The sequence below is a fragment of the Excalfactoria chinensis genome, chromosome 2, assembly GCF_039878825.1.
Source record: "Excalfactoria chinensis isolate bCotChi1 chromosome 2, bCotChi1.hap2, whole genome shotgun sequence".
NCBI lineage: Eukaryota > Metazoa > Chordata > Aves > Galliformes > Phasianidae > Excalfactoria > Excalfactoria chinensis.
In genome coordinates, this window is record NC_092826.1 from 104,411,704 (window position 1) to 104,431,650 (window position 19,947).

General features: G+C 38.5%; 1 protein-coding gene across 1 annotated transcript; it reads right to left on the reverse strand.

Annotated features, from left to right (window-relative positions):
• Positions 1–6,369: 6,369 nt before the first annotated feature.
• Positions 6,370–10,937, reverse strand: POLR1F (RNA polymerase I subunit F). The gene is made up of 4 exons (XM_072329497.1): positions 10,673–10,937; positions 10,455–10,596; positions 9,289–9,497; positions 6,370–7,535 (listed from the first exon to the last, which is right to left on the reverse strand). Exons 1-4 carry the CDS (start codon positions 10,891–10,893, stop codon positions 7,133–7,135), a joined length of 975 nt encoding a protein of 324 aa, XP_072185598.1. The 5' UTR covers positions 10,894–10,937; the 3' UTR covers positions 6,370–7,132.
• Positions 10,938–19,947: the final 9,010 nt, after the last annotated feature.

Genomic DNA, 19,947 nt, shown 5'->3' on the forward strand with positions numbered 1-19,947 from the left:
AGAAAGGGACAGCAACAATCAGTATGTATAGGAGTGGAGACCTTTGTCACTGAGAACCTTTTGTTGTTGTTGTTGTTGTTGTTGGTTTTTTTTATAAGAGACTTTGTAAGTGCTCCAGTGGCACAGCAGTATCAGAAAGTTATGATCTGAAGCAAAAACGTCTCAACTTACCAAGAACTTCCCTTAACCGAACACCAGTTCACCGAAGTTCCGAGCTCTTCAGATGAGAAATGTGGTGAAAAACCCCTACAGGAAAAGCAATACTCCACCGTGTGGCACTGCATGATAACTGAACAGAGCTCTCTTGGAAGCCAGACTTTTCAGTACTGCACTGATTTGACATATAAAGTGTAAACTCACAGTGGATCTGCGTAGATTTTTATGGAATTCTAACCTGACCAAACAAACAATCAAACAAATAAAAAGAATAAAATAAAATAAATCAGTCCGTGTCACCAGTATCTGAATTTGGAAGGAAAACGCCTTTTGGTTCCTTATCTAACACTCTAATCAAGATGCTTAGAATGGAACACAAATTTTCTACCTGAAATGACTCCTTGTAATCCTTAGCAGTTTTCTGTTAAATTTACCACATTACATCATTTTCCAAAGCATGGTCCAATTAAATAATAATAATAATAAAAATTCTAAACATAAATAACAGCATTTGTATAAAAAAAAGTCCGAAGCATCAGTCCCATCATTTTCTAACCACCCCCTCCCTGAGAGCTCTTGCTAGGCTTGCGGTAGGTTGCAGTTCTAAACACTCTTGGGTTGTAATGAAGCAAGGCACTTGAATGTCACTCTCAAGGGACTGCAGATATAAGCAGAGCTTCTTCGTATTATAAATATGACATGAAAAATTGGTGAAGGATTATTTCTCACAGTGTTTTTCTACTGAACACTTCTAATTGTGTAGCGAGAAAGTTAATCATAGTTAATCATATATTTTTATTTCCTGTAGAACTTTCAGTTTAGTGATGACCTACGTACGTATGACATTTTGCTTTGCATCCAGAGTTACTATTTGGTTAAAAATTATCAACCTTTTTCTTCTTTTCTCACAAAATATTCCTCTTTCTTTCATTGCTTTTATTTACATTTGAATTTAATGGAGTTGGTAAATACCTTTCAACTATCCTTGCTCTCGAGGATAATTCAGATATTTAAATGACTGTCTCGCAAATTTAGTAGTTATGCCTGTATTTCTAACACTTGTTCATAAAAAGAGAAAACAGTCTTTAGGGATTTTGTTTTGTTAAAGAAGAGGAGACATTTGATGTACTTAATTAACAGGAAGATAAAAAGTAATTTGCAACAGCTTGTCCTCACATTTGCCATCATAATGCTGTATAACCACAGATTTATTGAATACAAACCAGGAATGAATAAGATGATTCTGAGCTCTATTTTGGGATCATGTCTGACAATGTTTTTTCAAACTAGGCATTGATGTGTGATGTAAATAACCACAATACAAAATAGTACAGAACCAGTCTACTGACATCTGCATATTTTGGTAAGTACTTTATAAAGACTAGCTGGGTAAATGCACTTGAATCTTAGACACACACACACACAATTTTTGCTACTTTGGAAACCTTACAACTATTCGTAACATTCACTTTGCCTAAGGAAGACAGGAGTTGAGTTTAAATAATGCCTGTTCTAAATGAAAAGACCAATTGTGAAATTACACATATGAAACAGGAATCATCCTCTTTCCCCCAAACCTAGTAAAACATGAGATTTGGCAACAACACATCTACAAGTAATCATATTCTAAATTCAGTTTAATATAGAGAATATCATATTAAAACACGTTACCCGCATATCCTATTTATCAACAGTGCAGATGGCTCTGTGTATTTACTTTTTGTCGTCACGTATGGAACTTCTTTGAAAGGCAAAGGTCCTCATCTATTTTCCTTCTGCACAGAGAACACCAGAAGCAAACCCCCCAATTCACAAAGTCACTACATATCATTAACAGGCTTAATAAAGAAACAGTAAATGTCTACACAGTCTCTGTGCACTTCTGGTGATTTTTGTTTTGTTTCGTTTTTATTTTGCTCCCCTCCAACTCCCCTTTTTTTGCTTTCCCAGTAGGGAAATAAATGGTTGTTCTGAATACTTTCAGGAAAGTGTTTGAGTTCATAGAGAACTGGCCAAATCATTAGCAAAAAAAGATCCTTCAAGCACATAAACTGGCACTATTCTGAAAGATGATCAGATATCAGTGATTTTTACATCTGAAATAAAAAAAAGTAGCTGACAACAACGTAACAGTGTTCCAAAATCATGCCTGATTGCTACTAAAGGTGTTTGTAATTATTACAGATGCAGCATAAGTTTGGTCTGTCTTTTTAACCTGGCTTTTAAATGCAGGTTTGACAGATCCGTGGAGAATTTTTAATTTATCCACACATTCACACTTCAGTTTAGAAAAAACAAAAGCACAGGTTGTGTCTTTGTACAATAGCTTACAAGCCAAACCAGTTGACTTTCCCAAGACCCGTTGTAGTTCAAGCCTCTCTGGAAGCAAGGTGACTGTGACTTCAGCCATGAAATGGTAGGAGTTATTTTACAATAGTTTTGACAAAATATTTCAGTGAACTCCAAGATCATACTGGTACCATCTATCTTGCTTATGTTCCTGAGTCTTCGTGTGTGCTGTGCACATATATGTATCACAAAGAACTCATGCCCACTGCATGGCTCTGCAGACAGAACTGCGATAGTATTTCCAAATGCAATCTTATTTGCAACTCAAAGATCTGACAAATATTTGCTTCTTTTAGCATCCAAAATTCCAGTGGCCACACATGCCAAACAGGAGCTTCTAAACAACAGTCACTGAAAGCCTGCCTCCTGCAGAAATCCTAGCCTTGCATGAGACCAAGTTTCAGATGTAGTAAGACTATTCCTAGACAATTCCTCATCCACCAGTGAAAGAAAGCACAAAGAAAGAAACAGCAGGGGCGATAAGGGGGACGAAAACTTCCCTGCAACTGTTCCTCAAACACTTAAGACACTGTGCAGTCACCTCCACATGGACTACATGGCTTCAGAGAGCAAAGAGCACATCTTAGACCTCTAGTCATACAAAAGTCACTAAAATTACCCTTAGAAAAGGAAGGTATTGACAAAGAGACTTATACCAAAACTGTTACATCTATTCATAAGGTTTCTTGGCTGTGTACGAAGAACTGTTGCAGTTCAGTTCATTAACCACCTTGCAAAAAGTTAATTTTAGCCGTTTCTGTATATTGATTTCTCAAAAAAGTCTTTATAGGGTTGAACTGTGTCTTTGGCCAAACTAAAAGCATTTCTACAACAGCAGTTGTATCATTCTGGGAGATGGCAGGAGACCACCTATTCATTTAAGTCCTTCAAAAGACATGCAAAGTGGGTAAACTAGAGCTCATTGCTTCTTACCTATCTACACTCTTTATCTGGGACAGATGGCTTCAAGAAATCTTGAAGTCCCTGCCAGGCTGCAGTCATTCCCAATTACTTAACAACAGGGCAATTCAGTGGCTTCCTACTGGACTTGCAGTTAAAGTTAACCTAGCTCTAATGGAGTTATACATAAAGTCAAGATGAAAGACACAAAAATTATGACTCATGTCAATAAATAACTACTTACTGATGACATTGAGAGAACAAAGCTTGATTTTCTGAGTCTTATTTACCTAGAAGACAAAGCATCTTCTTGTAAACAGTCGACTGAATACTGAAGTCCTTCAGGCTTTATCAAAATTATAGAATTTCTGTAATCTAAATAGCAGAATAGAATCAACATTATGGAAAGAGAAATATGCCTTCAGGAGCTTAAGCATGAAATTATTCTGGTCCCTTCCTAGCCAAGACTAATCATCCTGAGAGCAACAGATCATACAACCTCTCTTTCCTTCAATATATGGAAAAAATACAACTCCAACAATTTGGTATGTAAAAAGCATGGGGGTTTCTACAGCAAAAGGTTGCATGTCTGAGGGCTGTCAAAGGCTGGGATGCTTCCAAAGGCAAACTGCTTATGCAGAGACAGATTTGATCAAGGCTCATGTTTTCCAAAAGGCAGCTAGCTTACTTTGGCCCTTTTCAAAATCCTTTCACAAGAGCTCCTCCACTCTGCTGTTTCTGCTGCATATTTTAAGAAAAAGAAAACCTAGCCTAGCCAAAAGCACAGAACTTGTTTCTAGGAGGGAAGAGGAGAAAAGCAAAAGTTAACAATGCAGTTCACTGAAAGCTTCAGAGAATACAAAGCAATTATTTTAAAGACTGCTAAAAATACTTTCTTCTATGAGTGTTTCCTCTTCTGTCCAACACACGCAATACACTGAGGAATCTTAAGTCTTCAGAATGAAATATTTGTAATAGTATGAAGAAGCATACCCAGCTTCAGAGATCTTTGTTATAGCAGGTTAAGTTGGAACTGCATTTTGCATAATACAGACAAAAGATGATCAACCACAGACAGAAGTGAATATTGGTTTCTATGCCAATTTACAAACAAAACATAGAAAAAAAAAAGGCGACACATACACCAATATTTCAGGTGATCTGGAGAAAAAGTAACTGCAAATAAGTGTCGTTACAGGACAAAATACAGTTTTGCCATCTAATCTTCTCCTTGATATGTGCCAGAAGTGAATTATATGAGAATGCACCCTGGGGAAAATAATAAAAAGTGAACAGAAGACCGTACAAACAACCACAAAGTCACCTGCCTGCACTGGAAACCTTGCAAATGTTTACTCGCTATAATAAAAAATTTTGGCTCAATTCAAAATTCATTATAACTCTTCACTCACCCTCCAGGGGAACACAGAAAGCTGAACATTTGTCATGATCAGACCTTAATGGAAAGTGTCTTAAATTTGGTTTCTTAATTTCAAGTATTGGAAAATCTTGCCTTTCTAACAGGAATAAAAAAAAAAATAAAATAAAAAAATAAAATAAAATAAAATAAAAAGACCTTTAATTCATGAAAAGAGTGACAATTCACTTCTGAAAATCCTTTTCTTGCCATATTTAGCTAAACTGAAACAGTGTCCACAGCAACATCAACAGCGCAGCTGCAAGGCTGCCAGTACTGGCTCCAACTGGGAAAAGCTTTTGTTATGTTTTCAAGTTGTTCTTTTTTTTTTTTTTTTCTTCCCTTTTTCTTTCCAAAGACAAAAGAGATCAATTGTTTCATGTAAGTGTCAGGAAAAAGAATCTACAATTTTCTTCCACTGCACAGTTATTATTTGCATACGAACCTAGCAAGAAATTAATGTGACCATTAGGATATGTGCAATACCAGAGCAACTTTTTCAACAATCATGAATTGTCAACTCCAGCACTTAATTTATTTGTCATTGTCCACTTCTACAGTAAGCCAAGAACGAAAAACAAAAAAAGTCGATACAAAAGAAAGCAGGTCCCACATACGTGACAAAAAATAAAATATTAAGAATTAATTTTAAAAAGATTGGCTTTAAATAAGGCCCCAAACTGAGACACATTATATTAGACTTTCAGAAAAGCTGCTTAATACACTCAAAAAAAAAACCAAACAAACCTCACTTTGCACAGTTTGTTAAACAACAGTAGGCAATTTTCTTTCACTAAGAGAATATTAAGACAGCAGTAGCGGATAATTCAAAATGCTGAAAGCATTTATATTATATCTGTTACTTGTTTCATTAGTTGCAATGTCTGCTCCTGCCCTGAACATCTTCCATCTGTTTGCACTGATGACAAGCTGGAACAAAGCAAGACAATCTCTTGGTGCTGCAAGATGCTTCTACAAACTGGCTTGGCTTGATTCATGCCTCACTTAACAACAGCTTGTCTAATGGAGATGCCTCCCTTCTCTAAAATGGAAAGTGAGCTGTAAGGATTATTAAGGACTAACAGATGAACTTGCATGTCTCTGTCTTTAATGCATTTGCAGTAGTAACTGCTTCCAACTTTCCTTTTCCTTCCCAGAGGCATTAGCAAATATTCCTCACTTGCCACTCTCCTCTCCTCCCTGATACAGACTCTATACCTACTTATATAACTTATCTAACAGATAGTAGCACCAAGGTAATCATCGCTTCCTACCTCAGCTAAAAAAAAACTAATGTCACATTGTAGCTCTCTCCAAAACTCCTCACAGGAGAAAAGAGCCGTAATGAAAAGTATCAATACTCAAAACGTTATAATGCATCTACACTAATGTACTTAATAGAAGTACATTAATGAGCATTTGACTGTCATTCTCAATTGTCACTGCTTTATTAAACAGTCTGGGAAATACTGATAATATGCACCTACTGATATAGGGATCAGCATTTTAAAGTTACAGCAGGTACAAAAGGTTAAAGCTGTCTTGTTTTTAATGAAAACTGTTGCAAGTTTAATGTATAAAGAACTTTCTCAGAACTTTCTCATGTCACATATGCAGCAGCTTTAATCAGCCTATATGTTGGTATTAGATTCTAACCAGTGGGCACATGCTATTTCACTACATCAGACTGCAACCATTTTCTCTATTCCCTGCTCACTCTTATTGAAGTTATCTGACTGTTGGTCTTTTTTGTATCTTTCTTTCCAAAACAGAGCACTGCAAAAGCTTTGTTCTGAAAGCACCAAGACAGTGGCAGTTTTGTTTTTTTAACCTTTCAGATAGGCCGCAGGTTTTCATTCAAAAGGTATTCATGGCCCATCACTACCCCCCTATCCTCCAACGATTAAAAGATAAAACACCTTTGCTCAGATCCCAGGAATTCAGCAATGTCTCCCAGAACACAGGCAGTAAGATTCCTCTCAAACAAAGCAAAGATCATAACTGGCTGCCTCTTACTGCACTGAACTGGGAAGCAAACGAAAGAAATGATACAAGCAATCCTGGCATTACATTCCACTGATCTTTGCCACTGATCTTGGCGCCACTTCCCGGTCAAAGAAATGCATGTACAGCCACCACTGTTTCTTGCAATGCTTTAAAAACTATTGGTGCACACAACACGCAAACACAATCCCACCTAACAGTACACACTGCTTAGCAAAAAATATACACGTATATTTTGAAAATAGGGTTTTATTGGAAGTTTATGAAAAAAGTCTGAAATCATCATTAAGAAAGGCACATCCGACTTCAGTTCTTTTTCTTTTTTGCTTTAGGTTCTTGCGACAGCTCTGGCACTTCACTTTCTTCAACTTCACAATGCTTTCTTTTCTTTTTCTTTGACTTTTTAAGGTCACTTTGGTAACCACTAGAGTCACTGGCAGGCAATACATGTTCCTGTTCTTCCTGCTTATGTTTTTTCTTTTTCTTCTTCTTCTTTTTATCATCACATATTTCATTCACAGCATCAGTACTTTGTTCTTCTGTTTCCCCCCTCACAATGTTATCTGCCTCACCTGGAGGATCTTCTGTGACATTACCTCCTCCAGAGTCATTTAAGCCATTTTTCTCATTATCACAGTCTTGAATTTGCTCTCCATTTGTGGCATCAGTCACTGCATCAGTAACCGTCTCAGACTGCTTGCGCTTCATACTGTAAGGAAACATAAGAGATAAGTCGAAGCAGAAACATCTAAAGACACAAAGTGAAATGTTAAAATTTGCTAAAACACAATATTTACAAGAAGATAAATATAAGCATTTTTTTATAAACTCTAGATACAGGAAAATATAAACCCAGCTTAATCTATACTGCCTGACTAGCTTCTTGCTTCCATGGAATCAATGTTCTCCCTCAAACCTTAGCCAAAATTTCTTCTCTAAAATCCCATACACACCATTAGGTATTGCATTTTCTCTTTCATTCCTTCATCCATAATTACCCACTGTGCAGTGGACCTTTTTAGGTTCATTAGTTATTTGCAAACGCGGTGTTCTGTTAAATAATACCAACCATTTGTCATACTGAAATCTGTACAGTTAAACAAAGATGATTCCAGAGGAACTGAAATAGAAGCAAACTCACAACAGTCCAACAAAAAACACACACAGTCAACCAATGAAAAAACTCACTAAAGATAAAAACCTAGTAGGTACCACACTGCAAATGTGGAGAAAACATCTAAGACAATTCATATTGAAAGAATGCAGTTAAAATTATGGAGGAGTAGATGGCACTAAGAATAGAGCAGTTAATTCTGAATGCATGAAAACAATCTGGAATACTCTTCCAGATTAAACAGGCCTCCAAAAACACTGTCATCAACAGTATCTACAGCATGCATTTTAAAATAAGTAATTAATCACATTGGTAGAAAAAAAATTGCTGAGCATTAAGAAAAAACACCTCTGAACACACTTTTTAAAAGATATCACCATTAAGACCTTTTAGCATGCTGCTGTGAAACTCTACAGAGGCACAAGGATGAACGCCACGCGTTTTCTCATGTCATCTTGAACTCAAGCTTATTGTTATGCTTCAGCAAGCATCTAAGTAATCTGCATTTTAATTATTTATGATTGTGTAACTGCTGGTAAGTGCAGGTGTGTGCAGAAATACCAGCAGAAACACTGTTCAGAAACTGGAATGTTTTTAATTGAAGAACCTGAATACATTCATAGAATCATAGAATCATAGAATTACTCAGGTTGGAAAAGACCTTGAAGATCATCACGTCCAACCGCAGCCTAACCAGTAGCCTATCTCTTAAAAAACAACCACGAAACAACACCGCAACAACAAACCTCTACTAAATCATATCCCTGAGTACCACATCCAAACGGCTATTAAATACATCCAGGGATGGCAATTCAACCACCTCCTTGGGGAGCCTATTCCAGTACCTAACCACCCTTTCTGTAAAGAAGTTCTTCCTAATATCCAACCTGAACTTGCCCTGGTGCAACTTGAGGCCATTTCCCCTCGTCCTGTCACATGTCACTAGTGAGAAGAGACCTGCCCCACTCTCACTGTAAGAACCTTTCAGGTACTGGAAGACGGCAATAAGGTCTCCCCTCAGCCTCCTCTTCCTCAGACTAAAAATCCACTCTAGATAGCTGGTATGTTATTTTGAACACGCACTATTTGCCCAACCAATAGTTCAAGAGTGAGAACACAAACTTTTTAAGCCCAAGAAAACTATTTTATTCACTATTTTAATAATTAATTTTATTAACTATTTCTATTAACACCAAAAAGGTTAGTTTGACTAACACAAATCATTTTTATACAAAGGTTTGTGTGAAAACAAGGAAGCTTAAGGAGTAAGATATTCAATCAAATGATTCACCTCCTAACTAATCCATTTAAAATGTAAAGAAAACCATTTTCTCCTATGGCACAGTACCTGGTTTTAGTCAGTTGTCCTCGAATGAAGAACACTCCTGCTGCATCAGAATCTAAGTGCACTGCTTGAAATTTCAGTTCATCTCCAATTTTAAATCCCAACTCTTGCCACTCTGCAGCTGACATGTGTTCAGGTTTAGGGATAGAAGCATTGAAGCACCCGTGTATCAGACAGCCAATATGACTGGGGGCCACTTTGTTAATTACACCCTAAAAAACAGAAGGAATGTCATATGGAATTCAATTAAAGACAAACTCTTTAAGTGCGGACAGAATGTATATTTAGTTTCTTATACTGACACTCTTGGACAAAACTTTGCATGCAAAGGTTACAAAGTCAGTTCATCTAGCAAATAAACAGACTATTCCATACTACAATAGAAACGACTTCTAAATACTTTTGATAAAGGTCTACCACAAATAGAATCGAAGCTGTATCTGCAAAAAAGGACAAAGTCAAAGCATGGAATGCATCAAATTGTTACTTTTCCTCACAGCACTGCCATCAACTGTGTTTTACAGCCACATTAAGCCCTATGGCACTTTTCTATCCAAGCTTTTATGCTGGCACAAAACCATTTTGCAGCTAAAGACAGATGACACACAAAAAAAGCTTCAAACACTCCATTCCATAGGTTTCTGACACACGTGCACTTCACCTCATCCACTTTTGCACTTCTTGGTGATGAATGAAAGACACAGTGCAGGTGCTTCTATCTCCTTTCTACTAAGGGAACATATTCACTTCTTAAAATGTATAGAGAGGCACAAACTATGCTGCAAAAGCGTGGCACAACAATGCACATAGGAAAACTGAACTGAGAGTTGGCAAACATGTACCAACAAAAAGGTTCCTTCTGTCATGTATTTTCTTTTACTGAAACACAGGTTTAAACTTGATGCACTGCCTTTGTACTTCATGAAAAGAAACTCATCAGTGCATCCTGACACGAGCATACAAATACATTCACTTAAGAATCATTTACTCTCTAGAAAGCTTTGCTATTTAGCAAATTTTGAGGCAGATGCATGAAAATGTAGAAAAATAATATAAATGCTGTGAAGAATTACTCATATAAACTAGAATACGATTCCACTCAAGCCCCAACAGGTTTTTGACAGCGATGAGCCAAGCTGTGTTAAGTTACTGCTGATGCATCTACATACCACCATCTTCTTCCCTTTCTTTGGACTGAAGACGACGAAGTCTGCCTCCACGTCCAGGTGGATGAAGCCCTGATCGTCGTGGATGTCCCCGAGCTCTCCCACCACCTTGACGTTGTCGTAGGCCAGCGGCACGCCCTGCAGGCTGGGGAGAAGCACAGTTAGCTGCGGGACTACCCCCACCACGACGAACCGAGGGCTGCCGGACCCGAGGGCCTCACCTCTCCGAGTAGCGCAGCAGCTCAGCATCCAGCTGAGCGCGGATGCCCGTCCGCTTGCGGCCCAGGAAGCGCGGCGGCAGCGCGACGTGCCTGCGGTGCGGCGCCACCACCAGACACGAGTAGCGCCGCCACACCAGCGCGCAGGCCGCGGCGAAGGACGGCAGCTCGGCAACGGGCAGCGGGCGAACGGCGGCCGCCGGTAGCTCCCCCGCCACGGCCATGCTGCGGGACCACGCCGCGGCGCGGCAGAATCGCGTCACTCACCGCTGCGGAAAGTGACGGAGTTCCGGGTGTGATGCACCCGATCCACGAGGTGGACGGCTCTCCTGCTGCATGCAGTGGGAGGTGTGGCTCCTTGGTGAAAGCAAGTTCCGTCCGTAAAAGTTGTTCAGACTTTATAAAAGCACGGGGTTGCACAGTATTGTAGATGAAGACACTGTTATTTTTCACAGTTAAAACATATGGTACTTTACTTTGCTGCAAGTAAAGTTGGATTAGTGTGAACGAACTGACATAAAAATGGCTTTCAGATCACTGAAACTGCAGGACTGACAATATCTTGAATTACCATAATCTGTGTCCCCTTGTGGCTTTAATCCTTCGGAGCATTTAATGTAGATTAAAATCAATTGTAAGTTATGATCTCAGCTTTCTGGAGAAATATCTTTATGTCTTCCTATATTCAGGTCATGTTTAATCCTTGCAATGTGTTTTCAATCTCAGTAAAAGACCTTATATGATAATGGCATACACTTTTATTCCTAAATGAAATATACATTTTATAACTCGTGTTTATGAGAGCATTAACTTTGCAATGAGGAATATAACCCTGTAAGCTCTATACTTAGTTTTATCCCAGATAATAAAAAGTTAGCTCGGCTCAAGAAGTGAAAACTCTGAATAAGATGTGAAGACAACATGAATAAAAACTATGGTCCCTATAGGCCACTTGGACAAGTGGGTACCAGGAGGGCTCCCTCCTTCTCTGCATTCTGGAGGAAGCTGCAGGGTCCCTGTCCTCAGAAAACTTATTGTCACCGGCCATGCCCCAAGCATGAAGCACAGACCATTTCTGTCAGGCCTCAAAATATATTTTGCTGTATTTCATACATTGTAAACTGAAAACCTACAACAAAATAATGTCTTCAGGCCTATACATATTGTGTGGGGCCTACAGAGGGATAGGCTAAGCCTAAACAACACGGACAAGGCTTTTGAAGGGTTCTCTTTTAGCTGTGCAGTCACTTGATCTTCTCCCCAAGGCAGATGAACATAGCAGTGGTGGTGTGGCCAAGGAGAGGTATTTTAGTTCAGATCAGGTCTGCACTTTCTAATCAAAGCTCTATTTATAATTGCTAATGTGCTTTGGTTTAGATTGCAAAGTCCTTTGTAACTTCCAGAATTCCTTTCACTTTAAAGTAATCTGACACATTAAATCCTAACTGTCATTAAGTCTACAGTTGGCTAGTTCAGAATAGCCTCCTTTAAACTCTTGTAGTGTAGATATCTACTCCCAGCACCGTTTTACTCTTCGAGTCCACAGTCAAGTCACACTTCTTGCAACATAACCTATCTAGACCAAAAGCAGGGCCATTTTGCTGTCCTTTAGGGACTACGGAGTTATCACAGGACTTGGGTTTTCATTACTTGGTTCTGAAAGATGTCCTGACCAAATGGTAGACCATTTGGTAAGACCAAATCTTAGTGGTACTTCCATCTTCTCCAGTCACAGTTCAGTTCTGAAAACCACTGAGACAATAATGCGTTTTTATTCTTTTTTCTTCTCCTTCTTCTTTTTCTTCCATTGTTGTCTGTCTTCTTTTCACTCCTTAATGTTAGCTTTCAGTTTAAAAACAGAATATCTTAGCTAACCATTTTTGCTGCAGTGAGCCTGTGTCCAAAAAGGCAGCAAAAATAGATGTCTTAAACAGTGCAGTGCTGGTATATTTGCCAAGTCTCACAGTGGCTGCTAAAACTCTGCTGAACCTGTTTTTCTCTAGCAGTGAGGTTGCCAGTAACAATCAGGACCCAAACCAAAAGCTGTGTTTTCAATCACTGCTGTTCTTTTCCTTTCTTTTTTATCTGTGTTAGTCTAGTTTTCTTTCTATGGAAACATGGCTAGCCTCCAGCAAGAACATTAATTATCAACCGCATATCTAGCACCTCTCATCTGGCCTTTTCTTTTATTCCAAAATAGTATTGTTATCTTCAGTCCAGCATCATGATTAAAATCATGTGTTGGTTTGGAGGCTCTTATAACTGCCCATTCATGTTCTTTTGTGGCAACTGCAGCTCATTCATTTGGCAGACAGCCTTCATCCAGCACTGAAATCCTGGAAGTCTCATTTGTGACTGAATATACTGCATCTTGTGCAGAATGGAAGAATACCTGTGGCACTGTGCTGGAGAAGAACATATATTTCCTCTTAGGCCACACACTCAAAGGACCCTTTATGTTCTGAAACTAAATCCATCCCAGGTTCCTCTTCAAACAACTTGTGCTCTATAAAAAAGAGAAATGAAGAAATGATTTACAGTTATAAGGCCATAAAAATGTGGTAGAAAACTCATGCTCATAATTTATTTTCAAATATTTTAGCTGGTTTTGCATTTTTTCCTGTGGTATCACAAAAATGCATGCTATTTTTTGTGAGTTGTTACTTGGTATGTAATGGGCTGAAGAGTGTGTGTTCAAACTCACAGTTTTATTTGAAGTTGTATGGCAACAGATTTGTTTCAGAATCTTTGATCATCGTCCCCCGTAGAGACTGATTAGAGCAAGTCAGACACTGAAGGATGTGGTAGAGTGATGGGACTTGATAGGTTAGATTGATGGCTGAACTTGATGATGACAGAATCACAGAATTGTAAGGGTTGGAAGGGAGGTCTGGCGATCATTCTCCCTTCCCTCCTAGAACAAGTTCCCTACAAGTTGGATGCACAAGAAAGCATCCAGACAGGTTTTGAATATCTCAGGAGGAGAAGACTCCAGAACCTCTCTGGGCAGCTTGTTCCAGTGGTCTGCCACGTTTAATGTAAAGTTTTTTTTTTCTCACGTTCACGTGGAAACTCCTGTGTTCCAGTTTGTGCCCATTGCCTCTTGTCCTGTTTCTGGGCACCACCAAAAATAGCCTGGCCACAACCACTTGACACCCACCCTTCAGGTATTTGTAAGCATTTATTAGATTCCTTCTCAGTCTTCTCATCTTCAGGCATGATTGTGAAGATTTTTTACAACCTAATTGATTCTGATTCTATGATCCTATTCTATAATTGTATGTGTAGTCAGTGAGAATTAGGCATTTAAATGGCTTTGAGGGAGTCAATATTTGGAGCTGTCTTAGGCTGGTTCTCTGGACTCCTTTGTTGAGAGAGACACAATTTCTTTACATATCAAATTTATCAGTGTAAGAAGGTACAAAAACTCACAACTGGAAATGTGAGTAGAATTAAGCTTGGGAGAAAATGTCACCTCTACAGAAATAAAACAAAGAAGAAAAAAAAAAAAAAAAAAAAAAAAAAGAGTGTAGTTCTTCTATTATCCCATTTGTTCTTGAAAACATAATTTGAGCAAAATCCACCAGATGGCACACTAAAGCCTTGATACCAAAGACTTCAGTCATCCAGAAGAATTATAGCAACTGCACAGCAGGCTAAAAATTTAATCTGTAATACAATACGTAGACTGTGCTTTGTTTTGTCAGTGATTACTATGTCAAAATTTAATAGGAAAGAAATGACTTAGAGAAACATTAAGGAAAAGAAATGGGATAAGACAGCAATTATGTTAATTTATTTCAGTTAATAATTTGTCTTAATTTGTAATGATGTTTATGATGTCTGAGATGGACGTTTCCTAACAGCTGGGTCTGGCTAGATTTGCCTTTGGTTCTTGATTGTCCAGGCAGGGTGTTGTATGCCAGGAAATGGTTGATGTAGCTGGCCCTGAGTATTGCCTAAACTGCAAAAACATCTTGTCTCTAAGTATCTTGCTGAAAGATCTGTACCCAAGTACTTGCCTATCCTTTTATCTGTGGAAAGAAGAAAATCCACATTGGAAGAGGTGGTCACTGTGGTGCTCCTCTCCAGCTCTGCTGGTATTTGAAGGCAATGTTTTTCAGGGCATATTTTCAGTGATACAGTGACATTGTGATCTGTGGAGACCTAGCTGTTGATGTGATGCTGAATCTCTCTTCCATCTTTCTCCATCTTTCTCGGGCAGCATTTGCTACTTCAGGAACCCTTTGATGTCATTGATTTTCTTAGATGAGCTAAGAGCTTTTCTGCTTTTGACTATCAATAACAGCATTATATATCTTCAGACAAATAAAGGATAGGGGTCATTATTATGAATTAATGCTGGGGAGCTTCATGTAACCATTTTCATTTGAGCACAGTATCTTTAGGCACTGAAGCAAATGTACCTGCTGTAGTTTAAGCAATCTCCAATGCACTGTGGCTATTTCAGCTCTTATCTAGTGAATTATTTGAGTATTGCTGCCTCCGGGTGGTTCAGTGCGAGGTAGCAATTCATACCTGAATGATATCTCTGAGTGACAAGTAATAAGAACAGCATAAGTTTTAGGCAGTTGCCAGGTTGTCCTTAGTTTAATGGAAAAAAGACTGTTCTCCCTTAGCTTTCTGCAGAATTTGTGGTTTAGTTTGGCAGTGCACAGGGTTCTCACTGACCTGGCTCAGCCTTTTACCATCACATCCATCCACCCACATGAAAAAATCCCAAGATAATAGAAGTCATAGTTATAGTAAAAACAAAAACAAAACAATATATACATATACATGAAATTGCAACAACAGTAACAGAAAAACAGCAACCAAATCAAAACAAACAAGAGAAGCAGGCAAAAGTAGAAATGTTCTCTGGATTGGTGAAAGTATTAAAAAATATAAATACACTCTGGGCAAAATCTTGCTCTCATTATAGATTCTCTTTTATTTACCCAAACCCCTTAAGAGCACAAGTGCTGCTGAAGTGCAGCATTGTTCTTTATGTAGATTCAAATGTGATATTAATCACAAGAATCTCATCATTATTTGTACAATTACCCCCTTCTGGAAGAAAATAAGGTGCAACAGTCAAATCCTGAGGTGTTAGCCTTCAGTCCAGCAAAATTTCCAAGAAGCCAAAGGAGTTTGTTTCAATAAAGACAAACATAGCACTCAGTAAAGACAAACATTTGTCCCAAGAGAAGTTTACCCCAGTGTGGCCTTCAACATTGCATCTGCTCTCCAAGGGAAAGGTATCTGCTTGATATAAGTTTGGGCCTTGGCTGCCATCAGGACAATATATTGTCTCTGAGCTTTCACTCCTGTGGACATACAGTGGTGTGCCATGTATAGAATATAAACATAATGGCTATAAAATGAAGAAGCTGGGAGAGCTGGAGAAGGCCAACGGGAACTGCTTTGGCTGTCTTTGACAACCTGGTTATTAGCTGTGGGGAAAATGGATCCACGGTCTTCTAGAAAGAATGAGAGGCAACAGACAAAACTAGTAAGGAAAATTCTCACTTGATATAAGGACATAATTCTTTACTGTTAGGGTGATAAATGCTAGAATACATTGTCAGGAGAGGCAGTGGAATTACTATTCTTGGTGTAATAAAAAATGCTTTGGACCAGACAGCCTCCATACATCCCATCTATTTTAATTTCTTACAGTTCTAGATTAAGAAAAAGAAACACTTGGCAGTGATAAAGACAAAAGTAGTCTTTTAAATCCAAGTTCATACTAGTAAAACCTGAAGAATGCAAAGCAGTTGTGACTGTGCCCTCAATCTGTCCTTTGTTTTGAGAAGCTCTTTCTATACCTACATGGCAGCCATCAGCAGAAGCATTCTATATGCCCCAGGGAGCACTCAAAAAGTTCTCAGTGATTGCAAAACTGGGAACAAATACAGGACAAATACAGGCTTCACTGTGTCAATTTGTCATGGCCAAATGGTTCAGGGACCCCATTTTCTGCTTGCTGTGAGCCAAGTTGTGCACTCTTCAATTATGCCTCCTGCACAGCTGTTAACTTCTTGTACCTACAACCTTTTCTATGCACCTCACTTAGCCACAATCTGGACTAATGTGTAATCATTTATAATGTTTAATTTAATCCACATGAGGTTATTTTTTAGACTCAACAGTAATGCCGTCATTAACTTGCTCTTAGAAATAACCAACTTCCTTTCACCAAAAATTACAGCACTGTGGTTGCTGAGTTCTTCAGTGTTCATCTCCACCCAAATCAGGAAATAGATGTTCTAGATGTAACTGTGGTTTCTGTTGTTTCACGGATATCGTAATGTTTGCGGTAACTGCTGCTCAGCTGATATTTCAGATTGCGTAGTACGTGCTCAATGAGACAAAGCATAAAATGTTTACTCAGCACAACTGCGGTGTGTTGCGTCAGCAGGCTTTGAAAATTGAAATGGGCTACAACAAGAACGTGACTCCCCAATTGCAGCTGTCAGCACTACTCAGCTTGGTGACATTGCTGGTATTTTGCTACCAAACAAGATATGCTGGTGCTGAGGGAAATTCAGAGATGTCACACTTCCAGCCTCTAGTTAAAATATTAAATCCCAGCTCTTTAGTACTTAGGCTCATGCAAAGTTCTATGCTGAGGCCTTACTTGCTTCCAAAGGCAAGTGAGCATGTTGTTCTTCCAATGTCTTGCAGCCTTCCCACAACATGATTACTGTGGAGCATGAGGAGGAGTGTAGACTAGGACAGCAGAGTACAGAGCAATCATCTTAATAACATGTTGAACTTGCATATACTTCACATACAAGCTAGTACATATTCCGCTTGATATTCTTATCAGTATTGTAAGGCATGTGAATAAGAACTTATACTGAAAGCAGTACAACTTCCTGCCAGGTTTTTCTTCATTGCACACATTTCCTCAAGGATAAGGACTGCTTATATCAGCTATATGAGAGAAGTGAGAGATGAGTGAGAAGTTTACTTTATACAATGTTATATTTGGAGTTGAATGAGCTAATAATGAAATAATTTAAACAATACATGCATTTTAAGAAGAAATTTGAATCTACAAACAGCTTTATGGGTTTGTGCAATTCGAATAATTTGCATTTACCACACAGACCATATATTTTTATGTTGTAAATATATGTACTAGCATGCTTTGCACGGCTTTAAAAATATTTGGTTTTGTTTGTTTAATCAAATGAATTTCTTTAAAATATCATCAGCCATATGTGATAACTGCAAGTGTTTCTCTCAGTAAAGGAACTAACACAAAATGATCTGATTTCCTGAAATGCATTTGCTAAATATGTAGCTTAGCTGTCTGAATATTCTGTAAAATCAAATAGTCTCCTTCTTGGGTCTGTCTGCTGTTGTGGCACTGTGTTAGATCAGCAAGAGGTTCATGGTATGTGATTATTTTTATTGCTGCTGGTTAATGAGTAGCTAAAGGCCATAATAATCTATTGAACTGATGAGGTAAAGCACAGCTAAAGTTCTTACTGATAGTGATAAGAAGCTATATGTTACTGCTATTAAAGCTCTTTTACTGTTGCCATAAAAAAAGTTTCTCAGACACCTAGCAGTCTGAAAATAGATCAATTCAGTTGAAAATTATGAATATATCATTGCTATATAGCTTCTGTAAGCCTAGCCTTGCATTTATGTTTGCATGTGTCTTTAAGGTATGTTGCCTAAATGTAAAAGACAAAATTATACATTTGATTCTTGCAGTGCAGTTCAGGCGGGAGAGACTGCATTCAAAGTCCTACCGGGGATAGAGGTGGAACAGTTTCTTCTCAGAAAGAATCACAGTGCAAAGGAACAGGCTGCCCAGGGAGGTGGTGGAATCACTGTCCTTGCAGGTATTTGAGAACCATGTAGATGTAGCGTTGAGGGACATGGTTTAGTGGGCATGGTTGGATAAGGTGATCTTAGTAATCATTTATAACCTTAGTGATTCTTTGATTCTATGACTCTTTGAATCCTGAGTTGTTTCCATAAGCAACAGCTTTGTACAAAAGCTTCAGCTTAGTGATGGTGTAATCTCATCAGATTTATTGCAATAAATTATTGTAGTTCAGTCTTTTCTTTCATGTAATGTATTTCATCTGGTTTTTTTGCTTTGTTTTTATCACAGGTAGAAGAAACAACTATTTGTCATCTTTATAATAAATCAAAGAAAACGTGGTTTGCAGCACAGTGGAATCCCTCAGGAGGTCTGATCACTGCAGTAGGTTATCATCATTTATTTCCTATCTTCACAGAATCACAGAATTGCAGGGGTGGGAAGGATTCTCAAGAGATCATTGAGTATAACCCCTCTGCTAAAGCAGGTACCCCACATTAGGTCACACAGGTCAGCATGCAGACAGATCTTGAATGTCCCCATAGAAGGAGAATCCACACCCTCTCTGGGCAGCCTGTTCCAGTGCTCCATCACCCTTACTGTAAAGAATTTCTTTCTTCTATTTGTATGTTCAGGTTTTAGGCCATTGTTCAAATGTTAGGTCATCTTCCTCGGAAACAGTAGAAAGAAACAGTCTGAAAAACACTCTCACACAAGTTATTTCAGTTGCATTTTATGCATCTCAGTAGTTTATTTCATACACAAATTGTAGGTTTGGAGGGCTTTTAAAAGGTCTCCTTATTGGGCAGTCAGAATTGATTCTTCTGTCATGTCTCATTTTAGCCTTAGTTATTTAAATGGGGATAATTTCAACCAGTGTAGAAAAGAAGATAACAGGCATCAGTGGTTTAGTTTAGATTTTTGCTAGTTTAATCTGTAATGGAATTTTCAACTAAAATTTCAACTTTTTTTGTTTGTTTGTTTGTTTTGTTTTGTTTTATTTTTTAAATGGATTTCTTGTGGCAAAGACATATTCTACAGGTTCATGCCTGGATATACCACGATACCACGGTGAGAACTGTTGCTAGGCTGCACTGCAGTGATGAAACAAAGGTTTGAACTGTCTTATAGAGAAATAATCAGACCCTATGAAGATTTAAATGGCTAAAACTGGGCTGGAATGGGCTGCCAGTTCAGCAACCTTATGTCAATCACGAGACAAAAGTCCATCTGAGTTGTTCTCTGCTGCCTGACATGCACTATGATGCCCTGGACTGACCTGCCCTGTTTCAAAAGGCTCATTCAGCTCCATCCAGCACCTTGCTGGGATGCAGACTTTCAGCAGAACAGGTCTTAAGGGACCCTAATCTGTGATGTGTGATGAGAATACTTGTTGAGTACATGGATAGAATCAGCTGCTTGCCCTCCT

What these genes read in the sequence shown, in the direction of transcription:
- POLR1F (XM_072329497.1), bottom strand. Translation starts at nt 10,893, where the DNA reads ATGGCCGTGGCGGGGGAGCTACCGGCGGCCGCCGTTCGCCCGCTGCCC. An exon ending in AGAAAGGGAAGAAGATGGTG is followed by an intron (nt 9,498 to 10,454) that starts GTATGTAGATGC and finishes TCTGTTTTTTAG; the next exon opens with GGTGTAATTAACAAAGTGGC. An exon ending in GGACAACTGACTAAAACCAG is followed by an intron (nt 7,536 to 9,288) that starts GTACTGTGCCAT and finishes GTTTCCTTACAG; the next exon opens with TATGAAGCGCAAGCAGTCTG.